The sequence below is a fragment of the Lutra lutra genome, chromosome 16, assembly GCF_902655055.1.
Source record: "Lutra lutra chromosome 16, mLutLut1.2, whole genome shotgun sequence".
Lineage (NCBI taxonomy): Eukaryota > Metazoa > Chordata > Mammalia > Carnivora > Mustelidae > Lutra > Lutra lutra.
The window spans coordinates 41,286,650-41,312,107 of NC_062293.1; the positions used below are offsets into that span (position 1 = coordinate 41,286,650).

Genomic DNA, 25,458 nt, shown 5'->3' on the forward strand with positions numbered 1-25,458 from the left:
TGTATTTGGGTGACACTCCATCTGTCCCTCCCCAACCCAGCCCTTGCGCTGGGCTCCTGCTGGGAGCCGGGTCCAACTGGACGGCCTCCTGGGCTGGACTGGAGATAGCAGAAGGCCGGGAGAGTGGGGATGGAGAGACAAGAGTCAGGGAGATGGGGAGAGAAGGAGAGGGAGACTGGATACAAAGGGGCAGAGATAGAGTCAGAAACAGACACAAAGGGAGACAGAGGGACAGTCGAAAGAGTCACACATATAGAGAAACAGAGGGAGCAGGGAGGGTCCAGGCACAGAAATAGAAAAAGACAAGGCAAGAGGGTCCAGGCAGCCGGTGGAGTGTGGTCCTCTGTGGGGAGGCCAGGCTCTGGAACAGGCAGACAGGGGCCCTGCCCTGCCCAACTCCCACCCCAGGGCTGCTGCCTTCATGTTCCTTCTGGGTCTGCGGTAGGCACTGAGGACTGCAGGATGGTCCCTCCTCCACCTTACCCCTCTGGCAAAGGGACTGGGGTGGGGGCAGGACAGGCAGGAGAAGGGGGAGCTAGGAGCTCCTCAAGGAAGGGGTGAGGGTTCTGGCTCAGGGCTGGGGAACCCTCCAGGAGCAGTGGGAGCATGGCCTACTTGCCCTGCATTTCCCAAAGACGTGAGCTCCTGATTCCAGGAAGGCCTCATTCAGCCAGTCAACAAACACAATCAAGTAACTTAATCAGGCCCAGAACTGGGCGGGACAGAACAATCAATGTGGCCGGTCCCTGCCCCTGGGGACAGCGTGGTCTAGACTTAGGAAAACCTGGGAACCAGCATGGTTCATTGTGGTGAACTGCTCGTCTCTACCATCCATCAGAGCAAAGTACTTGTTCATTAAATCTAGATCAGGTTTCTCTTTCTCCCCCCAGGTCTGTGAAACTCTGGCCCATCCTTGCCTGAGCTCTTGTGCAGTCCCTTCTTAACAGCCCTCCCTAGCATAGCTGGCCTCAGGCTGAATCCTTCCTGGATCTACTCTAGTAGCCTCAGGGTCACACAGCCTCATACCTGGTTCTTTTTGGCTTGGTTTACTCCCCTTCCTGTAAAGAAAACCCCTTCTCCCCCACCCTTAAGATGTTTGCAGATTTCTCCCTAGTGGGGGGGGGGGGGCTTCTTCTGTTTCAATAGTTCCTTCCCCCTCCTTAGAATAATTGTTTCAATCATTGCTCCTTAGTTTTTTTTTTTTTTAAGGAGTAAGTTGCTCCTTACTTTTTTTTTTTTTTTTTTTAAAGAGAAAGAGAGGGTACTGGTAGGGGTGAGGGACAGAGGGAGAGAGAGAATCTTAAACAGTCTTCATGCCCAGGGCAAGCCACATGTGGGGCTGGATCTCATGACCCTGTGGTCCTGACCTGACTAGAAATGGGGTTGGAAAATTTAATCAACGGAGCCAAAGTGCCCCCCACCATGACACCTTTTTTTTCTTTTTTAAGAGATAGAAGTTTAGGGGCGCCTGAGTGGCTCAGTGGGTTAAAGCCTCTGCCTTCGGCTCAGGTCATAATCCCAGGGTCCTGGGATCGAGCCCCCCACATCGGGCTCTCTGCTCAGCAGGGAGCCTGCTTCCCTTTCTCTCTCTCTGCCTGCCTCTGCCTACTTGTGATCTGTCTGTCAAATAAATAAATAAAAATATTTGTTAAAAAAGGGATAGAAGTTTATGGAATACATTGTGAAGGAGCAATGGGGCAGGACAGAAAAGGCACTTCTTACTAAATCTGAATTTTTTTTTTGACGCCTATGAAATTATTTATGAGGCATTCCAATCAAACTAATCAAATAAAAATAAATCATACAGAAAAAGGAGGTAAGTCATTAAACTGGAAGTTACTGATTCATCATCAGCTCTAAACTTTCTAACAACCAAGACAAAAAAGGGAAAGCCAGGGATCATATTACAACTTCTATCATATGATGAAACCAGAAAAAATAATTTCATCAGACTTTTTTCTGGTGCAAAATCCTAAAAAGAACGCTTTGGATTAAAGGTACAAGGAGATGGCGAATCGGGGAAGCTTCCTAACCCAACTGGATCGAAGTTGAAGTGATCTCCTGCTTAGGGTGGCCTTACACTGAGCCCAGGGAGTAAAAACAAACTCTATGTCCGTGAAGAGGTTTTTCCAAGAAGGTAAGATGCAACAGTGCTTTCTGACGGGGAATTCCACTCCACAGAGGGAACATCTAAAGGAATGGGGATTGGTTTATGTCCTCAGGATGCCTTTCTCCTGTATCACCTAGCTGAGCCCGGAGATCACTGTCCCCAGAGGGAGGGACGGTCACCTGCTGAGCATCAGGTGATGTTTGCTGCCGCAGATAAAGGTCCTTACATCGCCCGCCTGGGTGTCAGCCCTCCTGCCCATCTCCAGGGATCCTTTCAGCCTGGATTATAAGTTCCCTTGAGAAGAGCCAAGAATACTCTGTCACAGCCCCAGAAGAAGACCAGGCCGGGTTTGGTAAAGGCAGCTGCTCTAAAATGGGTTCTGGATGTAAAGTCACAGAATTGAGAAGATGCTTAACTTCCCAGGCCCTCTGGCCAACTAGATACAGAAAGTGTGTGCAAAGCAGGAGCTTGTTCAGTGCTCCTCCTACCCATCCATCCTGTGCTGATCATCCAAGAGGCTTGGGGAGAACTGTCAACTAGCCTGAGACTTCCAATGCATCCACAGAGCCCACAGAGCCTTTCCATCTCAAGAATCACACTTGATGATGGGTCATATTAATTTCACTCATTTTCTTTGTCCTGGTCAGGAAACGGAGTGTAGCAATGATAAGGATGGGAATGGCGATTTCTCTCTCCTATACTGTGTTTGAGCATTTACCCTTGGGCTCAGCAGGGATGCTTTTAATGGCAGCAGGCCCTCCCTGCCTTGGCACAAGGATCTGACACAGGGTGGGCCCAATTCTTGGGGACGACGCCCCAAGGGGCTGAATTGGCTAGTTGTGTAGAAGCCTGATTATGGGATGCAGGTGTGAAGGACGCCTGGGACATTGACATTGCTTGTCTGCGACCTCTCAGCAATCCTGGGGTGAAAGGTATTCAATCTATGATGCATGATTCATAATCTATGCACTGTGAATTGAGAGATTCTAGCATTTTCTAGACACTGAACTATTATTCTCCAAAGATTCTCATTTCTCATTTTAACAATAAGCCTATGAAGAAGACACCAGTTACCAGTGGTGGAGGTGGAAATGACAGGGTCACGATTCAAATCCAGGACCTCAGACCCCAAAGCCCATGTTCTCCCCAAGTTTAAATTAACGTTGGCCTCCAGGGCTGGTCAGATATGCCGTGACCTGCCTGTTCCCCAAACCAGGGCTCAGAGAGCACTCCGCAATGCCTCCTTAATTCCCAGCCAGGTCAGCTGTCCTGTCCCGGGCTGGGGACCTCTGGCAGACTCAGCATTCCCAAGGCATCTACCTTAAGGAGAAGATGCAGAGAGAAAACAGAACCGTGACAGAAACCAACGACAGCACAGTTCCTGGCAGAGACTCCTGTCTTGTCTGTCACCATAGCAGAAATGCGGAGACAGAAAGCCAGGGGGCCTCAGCGCCTGCAGAGGTGACAAGGGATAGTGCTGCTGGTGGAGGGTGCAGGGAAGGGAGGGTAGGCAATGCAAGGACTCTTTCCTCATATTTCTGGGGCATTTAAGGGGAAGGCTGGGGGGTAAGGGGAGAAGGACCCACGAGTTACCAAGGCACCGCTGGTGTGATCCCCGACCAGCAGTGTCACCAACAACCTGGTTGCTGGTAGGAAATGCAGAATCAGGTCAAGCCCAGACCTCCTGAGTCAGAGGCTGCATTTTGTGAAGCCCCCAAGTGATTCCTACTCACAGTAGAGACAGCAACCGGTCACCTCCCTTTCAACTCCCGTCTAAGCCCCAATGAAGACACAGCCTGGGATGGAGGCGGGGGCAGGAGGGGAGCACAGACTAGACACACACAGACAATGAAGGCTGTGGCAAACAGTGGTGCACGCTCTGAAGGAAATGAACGGAATGTTAGGACAGTGATGGGGACAGGGGTATGGAGGGGCCTCCCTGTGATGACCAGTAAGGGAAGGCTTCTCTGAGGAGGTGATTTTTTGCTGCAACTTACAGGATGGGAGGGCAGCTGTACCAAGACTTGAGGGTTGAAGATCCTGGGTAGAAGGAACAGCAAGGCAAAGGTAGAAAGAGACGGGCTTAGGGTGTTTGAGGACCAAAAGCAGCCAGCGTGGCTGGAACAGCAAGGATCAAGGGAAGTGTGGGAGGGACAAAGCGAAAGATCTGGGCAGCGGTGACAGCTGGTAGGCCACAGGGAACGTCAGGATTTGGGATTTTATGCTAAGATGACAGGCGGTGAGAAATTAACCAGTCCTTGGACGGAGCAGCCAGGTGGACGGCGGTGCCATTTCCTGCTGGGGGAGCCTTTCCGACAGCTGACAGGAGAGGACCGGGAAGACAAAGCGTTCAGTGTCAGACATGTCCACATCCAGGAGTCTGGATCCAAAGGCCAACTCAATGGGGAGACACTGTCAGAAGCCCGTGGGTAACAGTGCACTTAGAGCTCCAGGACCTAGTGTGGATGTAGACAAGCTAGGGTAGAGGACCGAGGACTCAGACCTGAGGCCCACCCCCACTTCTGTGGAGCCATGGGGACGTGAAGCCAGCCAGGGTCAGTGAGGCGGAACAGCCTGACGGGGAGGAGGGAAACCAGTGGAATGGAGGGAAGGATAGGTCTTGAGAAGGGGAGGTCAGCTGTGCCACGTTGGCCGGCTGAGACTTCCAGTAAAATCAGCATGAGACCTGACTGTTGGTTTTGGCCAGACAGAAGACCCTGGTGACCCTGAAAGGAAGGGCCAAGACGGCTGGGAGGGACAGGAGAAAAAGCGAGACAAGAAAGTGGGTGCAGAGAGGGCCTTTGAGGGAAGGAACATAGAGTCAGGTGGGGCTCTGCCCACCCGCCCCGCCCTCCAAGGGCATTATTTATTACATCAGCTGCACGCGAGTGGAAACAATCTGGGAGGGGGCGCAGCCCTCGCGCCGCAGGCATGGGGGCTTGTCCTGGAGCGGGCGAGAGGTCCTGGGACCCAGGGCTCAGGCACAGATGTGGCCTTTGTCAGAGCAGGGTCACGTCATCTGCCATCCCAAGAGGGCACCGTGTGTGGGTGCAGCTGGAGGCAAGTGGTGGCTTTGGGAGAGAGAAGGGAAGGAAAGGAAATTCTCTGTGTCACCTGTGTTTTCAAGGATCCCTCCTCAGAATGCAGAGCCATACTGAGATAACTACCACCTACGGGTGCCTGGGTGGCTCAGTCAGTTAAGCATCTGCCTTTGGCCCAGAGCATGCTCTCAGGGTTCTAGGATGGAGTCCCGTGTCAGGCTCCCTGCTCAGTGGGGTGTCTGCTTCTCCCTCTCCTACTGCTCCTCCCCCTACTCGTGCTTGTTCTCTCTCCCTCTCTCAAATGGATAAGTAAAATCTTAAAAAAAAAAAAAAAAGAAGAAGAAGAAGAAGAAGAAGAAGAAAGAAAGAAAACCTCCCACTTACTGGGGGCCCTGTTCTCTTCAGGACCCTTTAGAAACATTATTTCAAGTCATTCTCACCATACCCCGAAGTGAGGCATCACTTCCCCGAGGTTACACAGATGGAAATGAAGAAGGCTCAGAGAAGTGAAGCGACTTGCCCAATGACACAAAGACAAAGTGGGCGTGTGGAGTTCACATTCAGCCCAACTGACTCAAACCTGAGCTTGTCCCGGGGTTCAGAGAATCCTGAGTGATGATTAACAGTGCCTGGAGGATCTGGCCAAAAGGGGTCCTTGCAAGTTAGGGCAGCCCCCAGACAAAGGGGGCTTGAACCAAGCCTCCTTGACGCCAGCTGTGAGAAGAGGCAAAATCACGTTATCCCTCGAAGCCCCTCCCTGGCCTCAAATTTCCCTGCTTCTCTCTGTCCTCAGCCAAGACCAGGTTTATTATTAAAATGGACATTGCTTATATTTTATTATAGTAAAGTAGCAATAAGGGACACCTGGGTGGCTCAGTCCGTTAAAGCATCTGCCTTCATCCCAGGTCATTATCCCAGGATCCTGGGATCCAGCCCCAAGACAGCAGCGAGCCTGCTTCTCCCTCCCCCTACTCCTCCAGCCCCCTGTTACCCTCCTCCCCCACTTTCTCATTTGCTCTCTCTCTCAAATAAGTAAATAAAATCTTTACAAAGAATAAAACAACAGTCATAGTAATATCCTATGTAAAGTGGCCACATGGCAGAGGAAAGTGGACATGAAGGAGCCTGTTAGAGGAGCAGGACTCAAACAAGCAACCTGCAAAGTAACACTATTTCAGAAGTCTTCCTTCTTATCCTGGAAATGTATGTGATGATGTACAGAGCCTGTTCGGGAGTTTGACAAGGTTTTCCCCGAAGATGCCCCCCGGGGTCTGGAGCATGGCTGAGACCCCCCAGGCATGGGAGCCTTGGGAAATGCCATGCACAGTGTCCTAGGGGCTCACACCTTTTTCCCACGTTGGCTCAGAGAATCCCCGGAAGGACCCAGGAGTTTCTCTCATCAGCCCCATTTTACAATTTTCTCTTGAGCCTGGCTCTCTGGGAGAAAACAATGCCCACTCTGAGGGCCTCATCTCACCGTGGGGGAAAGCAGCCCAGAGAGGATGGAGATGTGGCTGGCAGCACCAGCAGGGACCCCTGTCTCCTCACGCTGCACCCAGGGCCCAGGTTCATGGTGTACTGTGGAGGTGACTATGAGGCCCACGGCACACCCCCACAGCACCCAGGACTGCTACTGCCTCCCGATTCTGGGGACAGGTGCCAAGGGGCAGACGCTCTGCCCCGCAGACAAACACTTGTGCCCCCATAGTGCCCCCCCCCATCTTCTCTACACCCCACTGGCTGGCTGCTTTACAACTGGGAATACTGAGGCCCGTTGAGCGGGAACCAAGGATAGACACTTTAAATGCATATAGAGCGGACACCCAGTAGAACTCCCCTCCCTTCATCCCGTTTTAATTAAGATTTAAATCGCACCGCCCCACAGGGCTCAATAACCAATATGGGCAAATGCAAATTGAGTGCATTCTCTGGGACAACTGGCTTGACTTCATCAAAAATGTCAAATGTCAAAGATCCAAAAAAAAAAAAAAAAAAAAAGAGGGCTGTTTACGGCCATACCACCCTGAATGTGCCTCATCTCATCTGATCTCGGAAGCTACACGGGGTCAGGTCCGGGGAGTACTTAGATGGGAAGAAAAGAAAGGCTGGTAAACTATACTAGATTAACAGAGACTGAAAAAACAGGACAGCCATATGTAACGCATGATCCTGGATTACACACGAGATCAAAAAAGAAAAGCTACAAAAATATCAGGACAATTTGAATATGAATTTATATTAGATAACATATGACATACCTGTGAAATTTCCCACAGGGGAGGAAACCAGCACTGTGGTTATGTCAAGGTCATTCTTGCTCTTAGGAACAGTCAAGTATTTAAGGATGAAATTTAACAATGTCTGCAACTAACTCTTTTTTTTTTTTTTAAGATTTTATTTATTTGGCAGAGAGAGAGAGGGAACACAAGCAGGGGGAGCGGCAAAAGGAGAAGCAGGCTCCCCATTGAGCAGGGAGCCTAACACAGGACTTGATCCCAGGACTCTGAGGTCGTGACCTGAGCTAAAGGCAGACGCTTAACCAAATGCACCACCCAGGTACTTTCACAGCTAACTTTGAAAGGACCCAGCAATACATGAATAAAGTACATACAGTTACCCAGGAGCGGGGAGTGCAAATGTTCGCAACATGGTAACAACTGGCGAAATCAAGGGAGCGGGAGAGATCAGGATTCAGTGGCACGACTCTTAACTTCTTTCCTGAAGTTGAAAACTTTTCGAGATAAAAAGTTGGAGGAAAAGCAAATTTGCTAGGTCTTTGTTAAAGTAATCTAGTCTCTGTTCTCGTACCTTCTGCGGCAGGAGTCTGAGCTCTCAGTTTTCTCTGCGGGGTGGCAGATGAGGAAGTCTCTACTGAGATTCCTAGTTAGGCTCTGGCACATGGTAGACCACCCCCACCCCCACCCCTGGCCCCGCTGACCCAGAGGCCCCCGCAGGCGCTTGCAGGCAGGGCCTCTCTCTGGAAAAGCAGTCATGCCTCACTGGACTTCAAGAATGCTCCGTCCCCATGCCTGAGCACCCAGGCAGCCTGGTTCTGGGGAGGACAGACAGACGCCTCAGAGCAGGGCCCCGCAATCCCGAACCAGTCTCCCCAGAGGTGGCCGCCTGGGAAAGGGCGGCAGGCATTTGTTGAGCCCACGTGCTGCCCCACTGTCCGCTGTCACAGTCGAAACACTCTTCCCCCCAACTCCACCTCCGCACTCTGTCCTTGCGGAGGGACATGTGGGTGTGAGTAGGCCTGGAGCCCGGACGTTACAGGATCCGGGTTCCCGGAATTGCATGAGGAGCTTTTGAAAAGGCAACATCCTCGAGGTTCTGTGTTGACCGGTCTGAGGGGCATTTTGGGCATCCAGAATCGTAAAAACTTCCAAGAAATTATAATTTGCAGAAAAGTTTGAGATCTCCTAGTTTGGACACTTGGTCTTCAAATTTGGGTGTGCATTAGAATTACTAGGGGAGCTTGTAAGCATAGACGAGTGGAGCCCTCCCCGGGCTGATTACATCAGGACCTCTGGCAGGTGGGGTCGGCATCAGTATCTTTGGAAAGCCCCCTCCACGAATCCAGGGTGCAGCCAGGGTTGAGAACCACCGGCTTAGACTCGGCTGCTTCTGAGAACTAACATCTGTGTGTGTGTGTGTGTGTGTGTGTGTGTGTGTTCCCACAGTTACCTGTGTCAAAAACCCACTTAACTCATCAATGAGGGAGCAGAAGGCTGGGACAGCTGCTTCAAAGGAGAATGGGAGAGATCCACAGGTGCCAATGACAGAAATAATGCTGAAACTGAGTCACAAAGTCCAATGCAAAACTGGTTCATCTCCTCCAGGGTAAGAATCCAACCAAGCCCTCTCGAGAGGAGAAAGAAGTGGCCTCGCTCCCGTGCGTGCTCAGGTGCTGTGAGTCTAGGTTCTAAAGGGAAGTGGGAACTTGAGCAGCGAGGCGGGGTGAGGCAGGAGGTGGAACCCAGGAGTGTCCTGGAAGCCAGTGCTCTGGGCTGGCTCAGGCCAACCTTCCTAGGGCAGGGATGGCTGGTGGCAGAAGGCCGGGGACAGACCAGGGTGAGGGGACAAACAAAAGGGCCTTCAGCATCTCCTCAGCTTCTGTCCCAGCCACTTCTGCTCTAGCCAGAGTTCAGATGTTTCCCCGAGATATGACTCAAGGATCTTTTATTTTTACAGAACCTGTGGGCTTGGGATAAGCAAATTAGTCTTTCCTTTAAGAGGAGGGGGCTATTGGAACATAGGAAAAACACTGTGGCCATATTAAGCAGAAAGGATCAATCGCATCGAGGGACGTCTGGGTGGCTCAGTTGGTTAAGCAGCTGCCTTCAGCTCTGGTCATGATCCTGGAGTCACAAGATCGAGTCCTGCATCAGGCTCCCTGCCCAGCAAGGAGTCTGCTTCTCCCTCTGACTTCTCCCATCTCATGCTCTCTCTCTCATTCTCTCTCAAATAAATAAATAAAATCTTAAAAAAAAAAAAGATCACATCACCTCCCCCCCACCACCGAGCCATTGAACCCCCTTCCCCCCTCACCACATCAGTGCCAGCATGCTGCCACCACCCACACCCGCACCGGCACAGCTGAATCAGAGCGCTGTTTCTCAGAACAAATATTTTTAGAATTTAAAAGTGCCATTGTCACAAGAGTTTTAGAAACATTTGCTTCAGGATGGATGAAGTTAAGCAAGGATACCCGTGGACCTTTAGGGCTTAAGCTCCCCGGGACCGGGCCTAGAGAGAAGCCCAGGGCAGATTTCTAACAGTTGTCCTGGCAAGATGGAGGCTTGGCAAAGCTTCCGAGGATGAGCAGAAGGGCCAGCTTGGGCCGGGGCTGACAGTCTGGGGGCCCAGTAAACCCCCTTTGTTTTGCCACCAGGGGACCAATGCAGCATCACCTTGCAAAGAGCTTCCGGTTCCCGTGAGGTGAGGTGGGCGTGGGAGGGAGAGTAAGGCGCTGATGGGAAGCAAGGAGAGCTGGATCCCTACCTCACTCCAGACATCAGAGTTAATTCCATGGATCAAAATTTTAAATATAAAAACCAAATACTCGGGGGACGCCTGGGTGGCTCAGTTGGTTGGACGACTGCCTTCGGCTCAGGTCATGATCCTGGAGTCCTGGGATCGAGTCCCGCATCGGGCTCCCGGCTCCGCGGGGAGTCCGCTTCTCTCTCTGACCTTCTCCTCGCTCATGTTCTCTCTCACTGTCTCTCTCTCAAATAAATAAAATAAAATCTTTAAAAAAAAAACAACAAAACAAAACAAAACAAATACTCGGGACGCCTGGGTGGCTCAGTTGGTTAAGCGGCTGCCTTCAGCTCAGGTCATGATCCCGGAGTCCTGGGATTGAGTCCCACATCGGGCTCCCTGCTCAGCAGGGAACCTGCTTCCTCCTCTCCCTCTGCCTGCCTCTCTGCCTACTTGTAGTTTCTGTCAAATAAATAAATAAAATTTAAAAAAAAATGAGTACATATATAGAAAATACGGTGAAGAATGTGGGCAAGAAATTAATGAACAAAGAACTCCAATAAATGTAACTGAAGAAGTTCAACTGCATTTTATTTGTTTGTTTGTTTATTTAGCTATCATTTTTAAGTAATCTCTACACCCAATGTGGGGCTTCTACTCACAAACCCAAGATCAGAAGTCACATGCTATACCAACTGAGCCAGCCAGATGCCCCAAGTTCAAGTATATTTTATTTTATTAAGATTTTATTTATTTATTTGACAGAGAGAGATCACAAGAAGGCAGAGAGGCAGGCAGAGAGAGAGAGAGGAGGAAGCAGGCTCCCTGGCTTGATCCCAGGACCCTGAGATCATGACCCCAGCCGAAGGCAGAGGCTTAACCCACTGAGCCACCCAGGCACCCCTCAAGTGTATTTTAATTCAAAGGAGCAATCCTAATCTTTTTAGCCTCTCAAATTAGAAAAATTTGAGAAAACAGTTAACATCCTGTTTCAAGAGGGTAGTTGGACTCTGCCACAATCCTGATGGGAGGGTAAAGGAAACAACTCTTCTGGAAAGGAATTCAGCCGAAGTATTGGAAATTTTAAGATTAGCACCCTTTTGATAAAATAGTTTCCACTCTGGGGCACCTGGGTCACAGTGTCTTAAGTGTCCAACTCTTGATCTCGGCTCAGGTCATGATCTTGGGGTCATGGGATCAAGCCCTGCACTGGGCTCCAGCAGCGGGAAGTCTGCCGGAAATTCTCTCTCTTTCTCCCTCTGCGCCTCCCCTGGCTCGTGTGCTCACATGTGTGCCTCTCTCTCTCTCAAATAAATAAATAAATCTTAAAAAAAAAAAAAATAGTTTCACTTACCAGATTTTATCCCAAAGGCTGGCAGACTTTTTCAGTAGAGGGCAGATACTAAATATTTTAGGTTTTGTGGGCCATACAGTTCTGTGGCAGCCACTAAACTCTGCCACTGTAATGTCAAAGAACCCCAGACAAGAGGTGAGCAAATGGGGATGAATGTGTTCTAATAAAACTTTATTTACAAAAACAGCCTTCTAGATTGGGCCCACAGGAACTGTAGTCTGCCAACCTCAGACTTACTCTAAAGCAGTGTTTGCTCCTATGGGGAACTGTTTAGCTACCAGAATGAAGATGACACTGCCTTTGTTAATCCCCCCAGTTAGGTTAATATAGGTGTGTATATATATATGCCCAACAATAAGGAACTGATAAATTTGGTTGTCTTCATGTGATGAAATATTATGTAGCTATTTAAACTTACGCAGAAAAGTACTATAGCTATTTTATTAGATAGTGTAAGGTTGAGAAAGAGTATGTAAATGAGCTATTAGAACTAATGAGGGGGTCTAGTAAGGTTGTCATGACATGATCAACACCAAAAATCAAAAGGTGTCCTACACACTAGCCATAGCCAATGGGGAACTGTCATGGGCACAAAGAGTCTACAGCAGTAACAACAGCAGTAGACTCTAAAATATAGTCACCTACGCAGAAAGGTGCAGAACCTATTTGAGAAGATCGTAATATTTTTCTGAAGGGCACAAAAGAAAGCCAGACTAAACATAGATATACTAAAGACCCTAGAAGAGAGAATTCCATATTATAAAGAAGCCAATTCCCTTCAGTCGATGAACACATTTCAAACAAATTCTCTAGCAGGGTTTTTAACAGATTTTGACAAGAAAGAGTGTTCTGGGCATGCCTGGGTGGCTCAGCTGGTTAAGCGTCTGCCTTCGGCTCAGATCATGATCCCGGGGTCCTGGGATCGAGTCCCATGTTGGGCTCCCTCCTTGACGGGAAGCCTCCTTCTCCCTCTCCCTATGCCTGCCTCTCTGCCTGCTTATGATCTCCCTCTCTCTGACAAATAAATAAGTAAAATCTTTTTTTAAAACAAAAAAAAGGGGGCACCTGGGTGGCTCAGTTGTTGAGCGTCTGCTTTCGGCTCAGGTCACGATCCCACGGTCCTGCGATCGAGCCCCACATCGAGCTCCCTGGCCTGCAGGAAGCCTGCTTCTCCTTCTCCCCCTGCTTGTGTTCCCTCTCTCACTGTGTCTCTCTCTGTCAAGTAAATGAATAAATAAAATTTTAAAATAAATAAATAAAACAAAAAAAGGTATTCTGGAAGAGAAAATGTGTAAGCATAACAAAAATCGTTTTTAAGTGAAGAAGGTTGAAGGAGATTGTCTCTAGCAGATATCAAACTATGAAGCAATGAATGGTAGCTGAGACTAGTTTTGGCTCAGAAATAAACAGACAGACAGACTGATGGAACAGATCACAGTCCAGAAAGAAACCATGTTTATAAGGAAATTTAGCATACGAGAAGGGGGTGAAATCCCAAGTGAGTGGGGAAAGTGGGATTATCTGAGAGGAGGGGCTTAAACCCCTGGCAACATTTGGAAAATAATACCAGATCCTCATCAAATGCTCATCCTCAGCAAAACCAAAAATATGCCACAGGGGACCAAAGAGCTAAGAATAACATCTTTTGTCTAAAAGTACTGGGAGGAAAAATAAACCATATAGGGGGATATGTTTATAGCCTTGAGATAGAGAAGCATCAAATGAAAATGGCATGAAAGGATGGGTAATGATTACTTAAGAATTTTAAAATTCTATACCATAAAAGACGCCAAAAACAAGACTAAAATACAAGCAAAATACATAAGGATTAACATTCAGAATATATATAAATGTCTTATAAATCAATAAGGAAAAGACAAACCACCTAAAGGAAAATGAGCAGAGACTATGAACCGGTAACTCCCCAAAGGAGAAAGCTAAGGCTTGGTGATGGGCAGGCCCACATGCTGTTGGGCGATACATCGGTATCACCTTTTTAGAAGAAAAATTTGGACACATCTATTAAAAAAAAAAAAGCCTGCATACCCTTTGATACAGCATTTTCAGATTTCTAATCCTGGAAATACTTAGAGAAACGCTCTATGCACCATGAATAAGGATGTGTTCGATGTAGAGATAAGGTCAGTTCAAGCGAGCCCTGCCACCACAGGGTGAAAATGGTGTCCCTGGGGAGGGGACTTGGAACCATCGAGGAGGCTGAGGTTAAGGCCCAGGGCCTCAAGGAAGCTCAGTGCAGGTCCTCCTCCAGGCTGGGAAGAAGGGAGACAGGCTGGGGCAGAGGGAACCAGGGAAGGCTTCCTAGAGGAGGTGTGAGTCTTAGCAATGAGTAGAAGTTAGCCCAGGGATAGTGCGTGGGAGGATATCCGAGGAGAAAGACAAAACTTGTGCAACGTCTGGGAGGCAAGAGAGAACTTGGCCTTTACATAAAATAAGGAACAGCTGGGTGTCACCAATCTCGGGGTGCTGAGAGATGAGGCTGGAGAAGCAGGTGCAAGCTGAGTTTATCCCACTGGTGATGAGGGGTCACAGAAGGGAGAGACGGAGCAGTTCCTTAGGAAGATGCTGAGGCACTGGGCTAAGGGTCTGGAGAGGAGAAGGCTGGGGGCAGTGAGGAGAGCTGTAGGCAGCAGTGGGAGAAGGAAAAGGGGCTGAGTGGGCATCAGGGGATTCGAGGCTAGCTGGCTGTGGGGGCGTCAAGAATGACTTCCTCGTTTGGGGACGGACTGGCTGGTGACATCATTCACTGACGCGGCAGTTTCACAGGAGGAGCGGGCAGCTGGATGCCCCATTCATTTTATGGGGTTCCCTATTAATCAGCCCACGAGGGAGAATGACCAAGGGCCCAGGCTCTCACAGCGTCTGTGGGCTCTGCTTTCATTTCACCGCCCTGTTGGGTGGGAGGTGCTCTCCACCTGCCTATACCCTTTCCCCCATCCAGACCCCTACACTCTGAGGAGAAGACGGGGAGCTCCTGCTGTCCCATCATTGTGTCCTCCCCATAGGGTTCCCAAACCACCCCGGCATATTATTTTTGTCTCTGGTTAGCACTTTGGAAGCCTGAGTGATCCAGGTTCTGGTCGGTCTCAAGCTGACCCCTAGGGGAGAGATGGGACACCGCAGGGTGCTGAGGACCCAGTCTTTAGGGTTAAGACCTGCCCAGGCTGGCCCCCTCATCTCCCCCAACCTGAGGAGCTGTGGATGGTCAGCCCAATGGAGCCCAGAGCTGCACATTCCAGAAGGCTGAGCCAGGAAGGGGATTCATTGCCATCACGGAGGCCTGGGGTCCTGCAGGAGCCCACAGGCCCTGCCGGCTGGCTTTTGACCTGTCCTCCTCCCTACCCCCTGCTCCTCCCATCATAAGGAACAGAGCCTAGGTCCACTGAGCTGCCTGGTTGGAATGCCCCAGAACAAGGCTGCCTAGTGCATCCGGCGATCAGTCGCCCCCTCCCCAGGCTCTGGCCAGCGGAGACACCTCAAAGTAACCTACATGGATGGCATGACACGCTCACCCCAGAGGGGCTGCAACAAAGGAAAATGAAGACACATCTGCAGGAAGGTCCCGAGAGAGAAAACAAGGGACACCGGGGGATGGGGGCTGAGGTTCAACTGGCATGTTCTTCCCGCTTCCTCAAACCTCCAGATTTTGTATTCTGGAAAACAGCATTGAGCCAAAAGCAAAGCAGCATCCTGGAGCCCAAGGCTTCTGGGTCTATTTTTACCGTTTCTTGCAGAAGCATGGACGGCCACACAGGGGGGCCAAGAGAGCAGCCTCGTGCTGCAGGAACAGGACCTGCTCGGGCAACACTGGCGCGGGGGACGGGGCGGGGGCTGGCCCGCTCTACTCTGCCCTCCAGCTCCTCGTGGGCAGCCCTCTTTTTTGACAGACTTATGAAATGCCGGTATCCAAGGGTAAAGTAGAATGAGCACAGCACTCTCATTCTAACCACTACGACACAGCACAGGGAGGAAGGGAGGCCTCGTGTATTAGCTGATTAGAAAATTAGTATTTTCTCACTGATTTCCACAGGTCCCCTAGAGAGGCATGGCCAGCCCCATTTTACAGCTAAGGAAACTGAGGCCCAGAGGAGTGCCAGAGGCAGCGTGTCTGGTTTGCATACCTAGTCAGGGGCCCCAGTGGGGTATGGACCCAGCCCTGAGTGACCCCACGGCCTTCCTGCTCAGCAGTCCACAAGGGCCCACTTGAAAAATTGGGGATGCTCAGTGTTTGTCCCATGTGGAGAGCCTTCTGCCCTGATCCTGGCCGCCGTCCCATTAGTTTGGCCCAAATGCATATTCACCCCACATCCACTGGCCTGTGAGGCAGGCCTGGAGTCTAGCTCTCATCACTCATCCCTGGGGGCCAGGCGCCTGGTCTCTGTGTGGGAGGTCCTGTCCTCAGGACTTGGGGCCTGGCTCTGGCCTCTGCTGCCTTTGAGCCTGGGCTTCTCCAACACCATTTTGCTGCCCAACCCCCCAACCAGCATTGTGGTCCTCTGTGAGGACTCCCACTGATCCAGTGCCAACCCCGACCCCACCACCCAGCCAAAGTGACCTCTGGGGTCCTGGACCTCCTTCCGCCGCAGAAAATACTTATGTTTGGAGGGTCCAGACAAGACACCAACAGGAGGCAGAGAAAAGGTTTTTTGAGCTGACCCGGATGGGAAACCAAGATAATCCTCCTCCAGCTCCAGGGTGTCCTGCCCAGAGTGTCCTTGGTGACTGTCACCACGATCACCCTAACCTGTGTCCATCTGTAGGATGTAGCCACGTGTGTTTGGAAAAAGAATTCAAAGTTTTTTTTTGTTTTTTTTTTTTTTTTTTTGACAGAGAGATCACAAGCAGGCAGAGAGGCAGGCAGAGAGAGAGGAGGAAGCAGGCTCCCCAAGAGAGCAGAGAGCCCGATGCGGGGCTCGATCCCAGGACTCCGAGATCATGACCTGAGCCGAAGGCAGCGGCTTAACCCACTGAGCCACCCAGGCGCCCCAAGAATTCAAAGTTTTATAGTAAAAAGAAAAACCATTAGGTGAAGATAAAGGAAAAAGAGACCCGGAGACTGTGGTGTTTGTCCCACTTCCTAGCACAGAGTTCCTAAAGCTCCCGAAACTTCCTGAGTGATGGGAGTGTCCTTTGTCATGCACGAGGAGCCCTTCCCCAACGCACCCGAGTTCATACTAAAGAGGTGAACCAGTGGGGCCCCTAGAGAGCTTCAGGATGGGTCTGGTCACCCGTCCAGCTCGCCCACAACCCCACCTTGGGAGGCAAGAAGGGCCGCCTATGGGGTTATCGAAGTTTGGAGGGTCCTGGTTGTTGAGTGTGCTGTTGTGCTGGGAAGGCGGCGGGGGTGGGGAGGGCATGGGGTCTCTGCACCGCCCACCCCCAAGCTTTGCCCTTCGCGTCTTTCCCAGTTGGCTGTTCCTGGGTCGTGTCCTTTATAATCAACTAATTATCCCAAACACAGTGTGCTCCTGAGTTCTGGGAGCTGTTCCAGTGAGTTCCGGAACCTGAGGGGCTTTGTGGGAATCCCCACATTTGTGCTCAGCCAGTGCAGGTGCGGAGAGCCTGGGACCCCCATCTGTGGCTGCCCCTCCATGGGGCGATCCTGTGGGGCCGCGTCCTTGAGCCCGGGGTCTGCCCTAAACTCTGGTGCTCAGCGGAAGGAACTGGTAGGCCCCTGGCTAGTGCTTGAGAACTGGCAGTCTGTCTGGGGGAAAGCCACTCAGGGGTCAGTTGGCTCTGTGGGTTGCGACACAGGGGAAAAGAGAAAAATTGTTGTCCCGTCTGCCATTGACCTCAAGTCTGTCACTTTCCCTGTTTGGGACTCAGTTTCCCCTTGGAACCCAAGGGTGGGGAATAAAGGTACTCTGGGAGGACTCCTGGTCCCTACCCTCTTTGCTGTGGCTTCCCAAGGGGCTTCATTGCTCAGGTTCCAAAAGCTACTTCTTGACTTTGAACTTAAACAGTCTTTGAGACACAACAAAGTAGAGCAAAGGCAGGAAGATCAGAAAGGGCAAGGGGGGCCCTCCGGAGGCTCCTCCTCCCCTTTCCTCCCCTGGGCCTCCGCCCCCTTACCTGCTCCACACAGTCTGAGATCTCCGGCGTGCAGGGCAGCGACCCCACGCTCTCCACCGACAACACATCCTTCAGCAGCTCCTCACACCCTGTGGATAGACAGACAGCGCAGGCTCAGGGCCTCAGCAGCTCTGCTTCTGGTTCCTGGGCCTTGGGAAAGAAGGGCTGTGGGGGAGGCACAGGGCCCAAGCCTCCAAGAGACCGGCTGATCCTTCCAAGGCAGAGATGGAGCACTGGGCCATGGAGGAGCTGAGCCAGGACTCCTCGGGGCGGGGGAGGGGGTGGGGGGGTGGGGACAGAGACAGGTCCCTCCCTCCAGGCATTCTCCCACAGGGATTAACCCCAACAGAGAACACATGAAAGAGAGAGTCCCAAATGCAGAAGGCAGGTCAGGTGCAAAGAGAATCAAGGAGGCCTTCCTGGAGGAAGGGCTATAAGGCAATACTCCCTGCCTGGCTCACAGAGACGCCAAAGGCACACATTCCCCTGAGCCTGGGGCCCTCAAAGGCCCTGCCAACTCCAGGACATCTAGGAGAGGGTCACCCTCAGGATGACACTACCTCCTGCTGACTCGGTTACACAGGTGGCGTCCCTCCACTGTTTCTGAGCAAATGCCCCGGTATCTTTTCAGATAAAGGCAGTCAAACCTGCAAAGCGACTGGTGTATACACACACTGGTGTGGTTGGTGGTGGTCCTCCAGCCAGTTCTATTCAGAAGACCTTAAGGGGGCCGTGTGCAGCCCCTCCCAACCTCTCAGCTCCCTTCGCATCACACCCCACTTTCAAGGAAGTCATTCCTGCCTCCTTCCTACCCTCCAAGAACCCTAGCTTCCCCCACAGAGAATGGCTCATTCTGACAGGAAAACATGGCTTCCTTCCCAGGTGACAGGAAAGCTCCGAAGAGGACACAGCCCACCTGTCTGGCGACCTCAGCCACTTTCTCCAGACAAGCAGTTTAGTGGTAAGAGTGGCCATGAGTGGCCTCTGATGCCTGGGGTTCTCTCACAACTGCCTCTGAACTGGGGAAAAGAGAGGGATGGTATATTGCCCCTTCAAGGGGGAGAGCTGGGAGGGAGGAAGGGACTGGGGGGGGGAGGGGAAGAGAGGGGAGGAAACAAAGGAAAAAGAAGAGAAAATGGGTGTCTGGCTCTGCCCACGGTTTGGTCATCCTGGAGGGAGGTGACCTGGAGGAGGGTGCAAGGAGGAAGGAAAGCAATCGGGAGCCTTTCTCTGTGGGACAGACTACGGGAAGGGTGGAAGTGACCGTCCCACTGGTTCAGAGACCCTCCCACGGCCCCTGTATGACTGCGGCAGCTGCAGGAGCCCTGGATCCTTCTCCTCAGCACTGCTGGGAGGAGCCCCAGCTGAAACCCCAGTCAGGCCATCCTCTGCAGCTGGACAGGAGCCTGAGAGACTCCCTCCCATGAAGCTCTCACCTTTCATGGCGAACACCCCTCGGCAAAAGTCCTTGAAGTTGATTCTCCCCAGGTCGTTGGGATCCAGGTATTTCACAAGTTTTTCCACCTGTGAGAGGGAAGGAGGGACAAGTGTGAGGTTCCCCCCCCCCCGAGATGCTCATGGAGCTGGGGTGAGGCTGACTGGGGAGGCTGGTTGGGAGGGACACCAGAGGTCCTCTTCTAGGCCCCCACCTGCATGCTGGGGTCAGTACCAAGCCCCAGACAGCGGTGGGGGTCACTTGATTCTGCTGAGGTCCACAGATAGCACGGGGAGCCTCTCGACAGAGCTGGGCTCTTGGAAAGTCAGTGCTCTGATATTTTTTAACCTAGTGGTTTCTGTCCTACAAAAATAGTACACGCTCATCGAAGAGACTCTGGAGAAGGGAATCAAACCCCGCTGTTTCCCACTTAGTGGTTTCTTTCCTACGAAAATAGTACAAGCTCCTGTGGAAACTCCAGAAAAGAGAATGAATCAAACCCCGCTGTTTCCCACTTTCCTTTGCTTTAAAACACATAGATTTAACCACCTTTTTTTTTTTTTTTTGGTAGTTCTGAGCGACCCTTGGTCAAATTCCCCTCTGTCTACAAGGAGGAAATAATTATGTCACATTTGTATACATTCTTTAAAAATTTTAAATGACAAATCAAATAAGATTGAAGGCAAAACCAATTATGGTCCAGACTGTGGCTACATTGGCAGAAGTTTGTAGGGGGCGGTGGGGGGGGGGGGATACCAAGGGTGTTTTTATCGATCGATCTGGGTGCTGGCCACACACTGAAACCCACAGAGCCTTCTGCTTGTGGCTGGTGCACTTTTCTGTTCTTTGTTCAATTAAATGTTAAAAAAATTAATAAAGTTTGTAGTAAGGCTTTTTAGCCCAAAGGAGTCAGCCATTCTTGATGTCTGGAATGTTCTCTCCCACTCAACATTTATCAGACACCTTCCCATACTGCCCCGAGGTACCACCCGTATTTTTAGCGGTTGTCAGATCCGCTGCCCAGTGGATAAACCCTCATTTACCTAACCACCCTGAATAGTTGGGCAATTTTTGTTTTCCCTCTTGTCGTTATAACTGATTTTGGGGGCTTCTACAGCCGTGTGGATGACTGGTCGCCCCTCTGGCTTCTCAGATCCTTGACTTTCTCATTGCTTTCTCCCCTACCCACCCCAGCCACCCCAAGGACTCACCCCTCTTCCATGACCACTCACTGAAATGGCCCACTCCTCCCTTTCCTACCTGCCATGTAGTTCTTTGGCATCACCTGGACCGTTCCCTCTCATGCACATCCAATCCGTACTCAAACACCACGTCCTCGAGTCACCTTCTTTCCCACATCATCCCTGGGATCCTGCTGGTCACCGACATCAACATCTCCCTTCCTGGCTGCTGAGGTCTCCCGATTCATCTGCCCTCTTCCACTTTTCAGCCCCTCCGACTCATTCTCCGCTCCAAGTGGATCATGTCATCGCTTCCTCTGTTTAGAACCTTCCAATGACTATCCACTACCCTTAGGGTAAAATCAAAACTCGGTAATGTGGCCTACAAGACCCTATATGATCTGGCCCCTCCAGCCCCATCTCCTTCTCTTTCTGTCCCTCACTGTATTCCAGCCACACCAGCCTTTAGTCAACTCCTCAAGCAAAACAATCTCTGTTCTGCCTTAGGGCCTTTGGACACACTATATGTGATCTCAAATACTCGTCCTCTCCCCATCCCCATTCATCACCTGACCTTGATTCATCCTTCAGGTCACTGTTTGTACCTGTATTAAATATTTCTCCCTGAGACAAGTCTGTCCTTGCCACTCCCATCTAATTAGGGTGCACCCTGCTCTTACCCTGTCTTGTAGCACCCTATACTTTTCCTTCTAACCATTTGCTGCAATTTGTAATTATATTTGATGTGATAATTATATTAATTTGTATCTTCCCCCTAGAAAGTAAGCTCCCTGAGGGCAAGGATTATATATCTGGGTTTTTTTTTTTTTCTTTTTAAGATTTTTTTTTATTTGAGAGAGAGCAAGTGAGGGAGAGCAGGAGTTGGGGGAGGGGCAGAGGCAGAGGAAGCAGACTCCCCACCGAGCAGGGACCCTGACGCTCCGGGCTCCATCCCAGGACCCTGGGATCATGACCTGAGTTGAAGGTAGCCACTTAGCCGACTGAGCCACCCAGGCCCCCAAGGATGTCTGTTTTGATCACTACTGTGTACATGGTAGCACCCACCGTGACTGGCACATAGTAGAAGCTTTACAAGTATTTGTTGAAAAACTGAATATGAATGGTTCTACAAATCCTCTAAATTTTAAAGGCTTTTGATAACAGTTGCCAATTGTTCTCTGTAAAGATGTCTTAATTTAGTCTTCAACGAGAGCCACTGACTTCAAACTCAGGAGCTCTGGGTATGTTTTCCTAATTTTTGGCAATAGCCAATTTCTTAAGAACTATCTTTCCTAAGGAACTGGTCCCCTTCTGCTTCCTGCGCCCACAGCCCAGCACCTGAAAGTCAGCTTCTCGATCTTTCTTCCAGAATTACCCTGTAACTTAGTGGCAATCTTCCTCACCGCCCCCCCCCCCCCCCATAGCACACACACAAGCATTCATTCCTTCAGTGGACGCCTCCTGTATGCGGGGCACTCTGTTGGGGGCTGATGGCTGACTGCACTCGTGGTCACACAGGCACACAGGTGCTCATGTGCGCGCAGGGTTGTACGCTTGACGTCAGGCACCTTCCCTCTCCTCCCAGGAACCCCCAGCAATGTGTAAAGCATCGCAGGGCAAGGACGAGCTCTTTGTCAGACCCCTTTGGGGATGGGTTGCAGATGGTGGATGTTGGGGCACCGTGGAAACTAGGGTGCCGTCTGCAGTTTACTCTTCCCGTCCATATTGTTAACACTGCCCTGGCAGATGCCCTCGCGCCCACCCTACCCATCACAGGCTCCAAAGCCCAGGCCATGCTGGGGTCTCATCCACTCGTTAAGAACCGTGTCTCCCGCATGCCCACAGGACATGTTTCCAGTGGTGGCAGCTGCAGCCGGGGTCTGAAGCCCTGGTCACCGCCAGTGGCCTGGCATGATGGGCACGTGCCCAGCTGGCTCTGGAAGGTGAGCAGCGAGCAAGAAGGGACTCTGCACAAGCGTCTCTACCCCCTCCTTGAGCTTGGTGGCCCTGCACTTGGACCTTTATTCCCACTGACCCTGCCCCTTCCACGCGGGTGTGAGTCTAGGGATGACAGGTGGGCAGAGCCTATACCCCGGCTCTCTGTGACCCTCTGAACCTGGTGCCCACTGGGACCTTGGAATTCCAGGGAAGAAAGAGGGTGGCTTTCTGCCAGCTCCTACCTCGGCCAGAGCCTCCTGGGCGCTGCAGCTGCCCCCGTCCCCTACCGTCAACACAGCCTGAACGCGGCTTCTCCGAAGAGCAATGCGCAGGCGCCACCTGAGGCCCGCCCTCTCCCCTACGCCCAGCCGGAGTCCCACCCCCTCTACCCCTGTCCTCTTGCACCAGCACCGTGGGGACTGCGTGAACACGTGCACGGTACCTCCCAGCCTCCTGGCACCCTCCCCGCCACAGTCCTCTCCAAGGTCGGGGGCTATGCCTTGATTATCTCTGAGACAGTCAAGGGTGGTGTCGTCACCCAGTTGAGTGGCCCATGTGGCTCCCCAGCCTCAGGTCCACCGGAGGAGCGGCAGGTAGGCTGGGTGTCTGTCACCACTTGGGGTGGGAGACACTGGTGGGGTCAGGCCGTCCAGCACACCATCCCCCCCCCATCTCCAGGGAAGACCTGGAGCACAGGTGCAGGGGTGTTTGGTGACAGGCAGATAGAGGAGGTCCTGAGGGCCGCTGCGAAGTCCCTGAACCAACCCCCACCCCCAACCCCGCCACGGGACTCAGAGTGTGCGGGACAGGCCATGTGAACAGCCGCACGGTCCTTTAGAAGGCACAGGGGACCACTGTAAGATTGCCCTAACAAAAATAGCAATTATATGAATAAACACGGTCGCTGTAGGTTCAAGAAGTCCCTGAATAAATAAGAACAGAGCTTCCATGGAGCTTCCTAACTCCTGCTGGGTTCGTGGAGGACTTGGCAGAATCTACAGCACCTAGTCCTCCCAACAGGATCAGTAGCTACAGTCACAGCCTCCTATTCTACAGCTGGGGAGACTGAGGCTCACAGAGGCTGGACATTTAGACAGTCACGGCGGAGTTGACTCTTCCTTGAGCCCAGGTCCCACTGGCCCCAGAGGACCTGCTTCTTAGTCTACTGCTCTCCCAGGGTTTCCTGCTGGGGTGTCGTCTCATTCCCCCACCCTCCACGTATTAGAGCATCTTTACCTGCTGTGGCTGGGGACACCTCACCCTGATGGCCAAGCGTCTCAACCTTCCTGGACACCAGATGACATTTTGCCAATGCCCCCCTGGGTCCCAGGTCCCAGACAGGAAAGCCAGGTCCCAGATAGGGCAAGGACTTGCTCAAGATCCCACAGCAAGTACAACAAATAGGCCCCCACATGTGGTCTTCACAGTGAAGTCGCAGGCCACCCAACGTGCCTCCCAACGTGCTGCACCCATCACTTGTGGCTGGGCTGCCTGGGGGCCTCCGCTGGGCTCTCTTCGGGAGGAGAAGGGCATCCCGGGGCCTGTCAGGACCCTGCAGGAGCTGTGCTGTCACTGAAACACCCATGGCTGGGCTGTGGGGCCGGCTGCCAGGGAAACAGGTCATTACCCCAGCAGTAAAATATTGAGCTTTCCATTTTGGGGCCACTCAATGACCAGGCTTCCCCTGCTATTTCTGTTGCCTTTCTCTCTGGGCTGATTCTTCCCCGCCCCTGCTCATTCCCCCTGCATCCCATCTCTCTGAGCACAGACCAGGCGGTGTTAAGAGCCTCCCCACTGCCGCTGTCTGATGGATCACCAGCCAGATGCTCCCTGAGCCGGTGCCCAGACACCCACGCCTCCCTCATTTCCAGATCTGCCAGCCACACGGGCTCAAGCGAGCCATTTGCCTCTCAGAGACCTCAACTGCCTCATCTGAACAAGGGAAATGAGCCCCAGTTGGCAGGTGGGTGCCTAATAGATGGGGACAATTACTGTTCCCAATCCGGCAAATGCTTGGTGACTCTCCTTTGTGTCAGGCCCTTTCGGAGCCCTCTGTTCACATGAATTTATTGAATCCTCATGACCAGTTCAGAAGCAGATACTATTATTGTTCCCATTGTCCAGATGAGAAAACTGAGTCACTCAGGGTAATGGTCCCACAGCTAGCGAGAGGCAGGGTTGGGATCTGAACATAGGCAGCTTGGTTCCAAAGATCATGGTCTTTACCAATCATTATTATCATTTCTGCTAATCAAATTGCTATTATTATTATTATTATTATCATCATCACAAGTTTGGGGGCTTGCTCTGACCAGAGAGTGAATAAACTTGTCTTCTGCTCTCCTTTCACCTAGAAAAACTGGCAGGGGTGCAGGCAACCTTCACTTAAGAATTTGAATATTTAAAGGGAAAAGCGTTCTTTTAAATGTTGTGTTGCGAAAGTGCATCTCCAACCAGTATCCCAGATGCAGCTTGGAGACACACTTGAATTTTTAAAATTCAATGCCAAGATTAGAAACCAAGGAAGACTTCTGGTTTCCGTTAAGATGGAGTCAGTCCCCTACACACTCTCTCTTCCTCTGATTATAGCTAAAGACGATGGACAGAATACATAAAGCAACTATGTGCGGACTTTGAAGAGTAAATTCTAGCAGGCAAATTGGGAGGAAAATTAAAACTTGAATTAAAAACAACAGCAAAAACCAACCAAACAAACAAACGGCTTGAAGATTAATATGGCAGTAAGTTTCCTGGTTTATTTTTCCCTTGCATGTTTTCCAGCCTAGACTCAGGGAGGCCAAACCCCAGAATTGCACAGCAGGTGTGAACAGAAAAAGCTTCAGAAGAAACTCTCCCTTTTTGATGAGAGGCCAAGGAAGGGGGTCCTTTGTGGCCAGAGAGAGAAGAAGAAATGATGTGGGTTTTTTTTTTTCTTTTTAAAAAAATCCCTCTCCCAGCCCTACCCCGAGGCAATCCCCAGTCTCAAAGGTGGTGCTCACAGCAGTACCAGCAGCCGGGCAAACACCTAAAACCCCAGGAGTAGAAAAGTCTTTCTCTATGGAATGCTAATCAAGGAAAAGGGGTCAAAGTGTGTGTGGGAAATTCCTGTTAGTCACTTCTCTTTTTTTTCTTCTCACCATTTCATCCTGGAAGTAGACCAGGCATGGGAGGGCTGAAACTGTAGAGGGAGCCCTAAGCCTCAGATTTCTAACCTAAGGGCCAAGAAAGGGGACCCTAAGAGCTGGAGAGGGTGTGGTCACAGAAAGGAAGGAGCTCAGGGATAGAATCCGATAAAGTCATACTGACGAAGAGCATACCAAAGGCTT

At 51.3% G+C, this 25,458-nt stretch overlaps 1 protein-coding gene across 1 annotated transcript in view; it reads right to left on the reverse strand.

The window, feature by feature from the left end:
• RAB11FIP4 (RAB11 family interacting protein 4) overlaps nt 1–25,458 on the reverse strand; it is a 117,325-nt gene that overhangs the window by 61,484 nt on the left and 30,383 nt on the right. Inside the window, exons 2-3 of the mRNA XM_047707838.1 lie at nt 19,015–19,102; nt 17,579–17,667 (exon numbers count right to left, since the gene is read on the reverse strand). Of these exons, the coding sequence (XP_047563794.1) occupies nt 17,579–17,667; nt 19,015–19,102 (177 nt within the window). The remainder of the gene's footprint in view (nt 1–17,578; nt 17,668–19,014; nt 19,103–25,458) is intronic.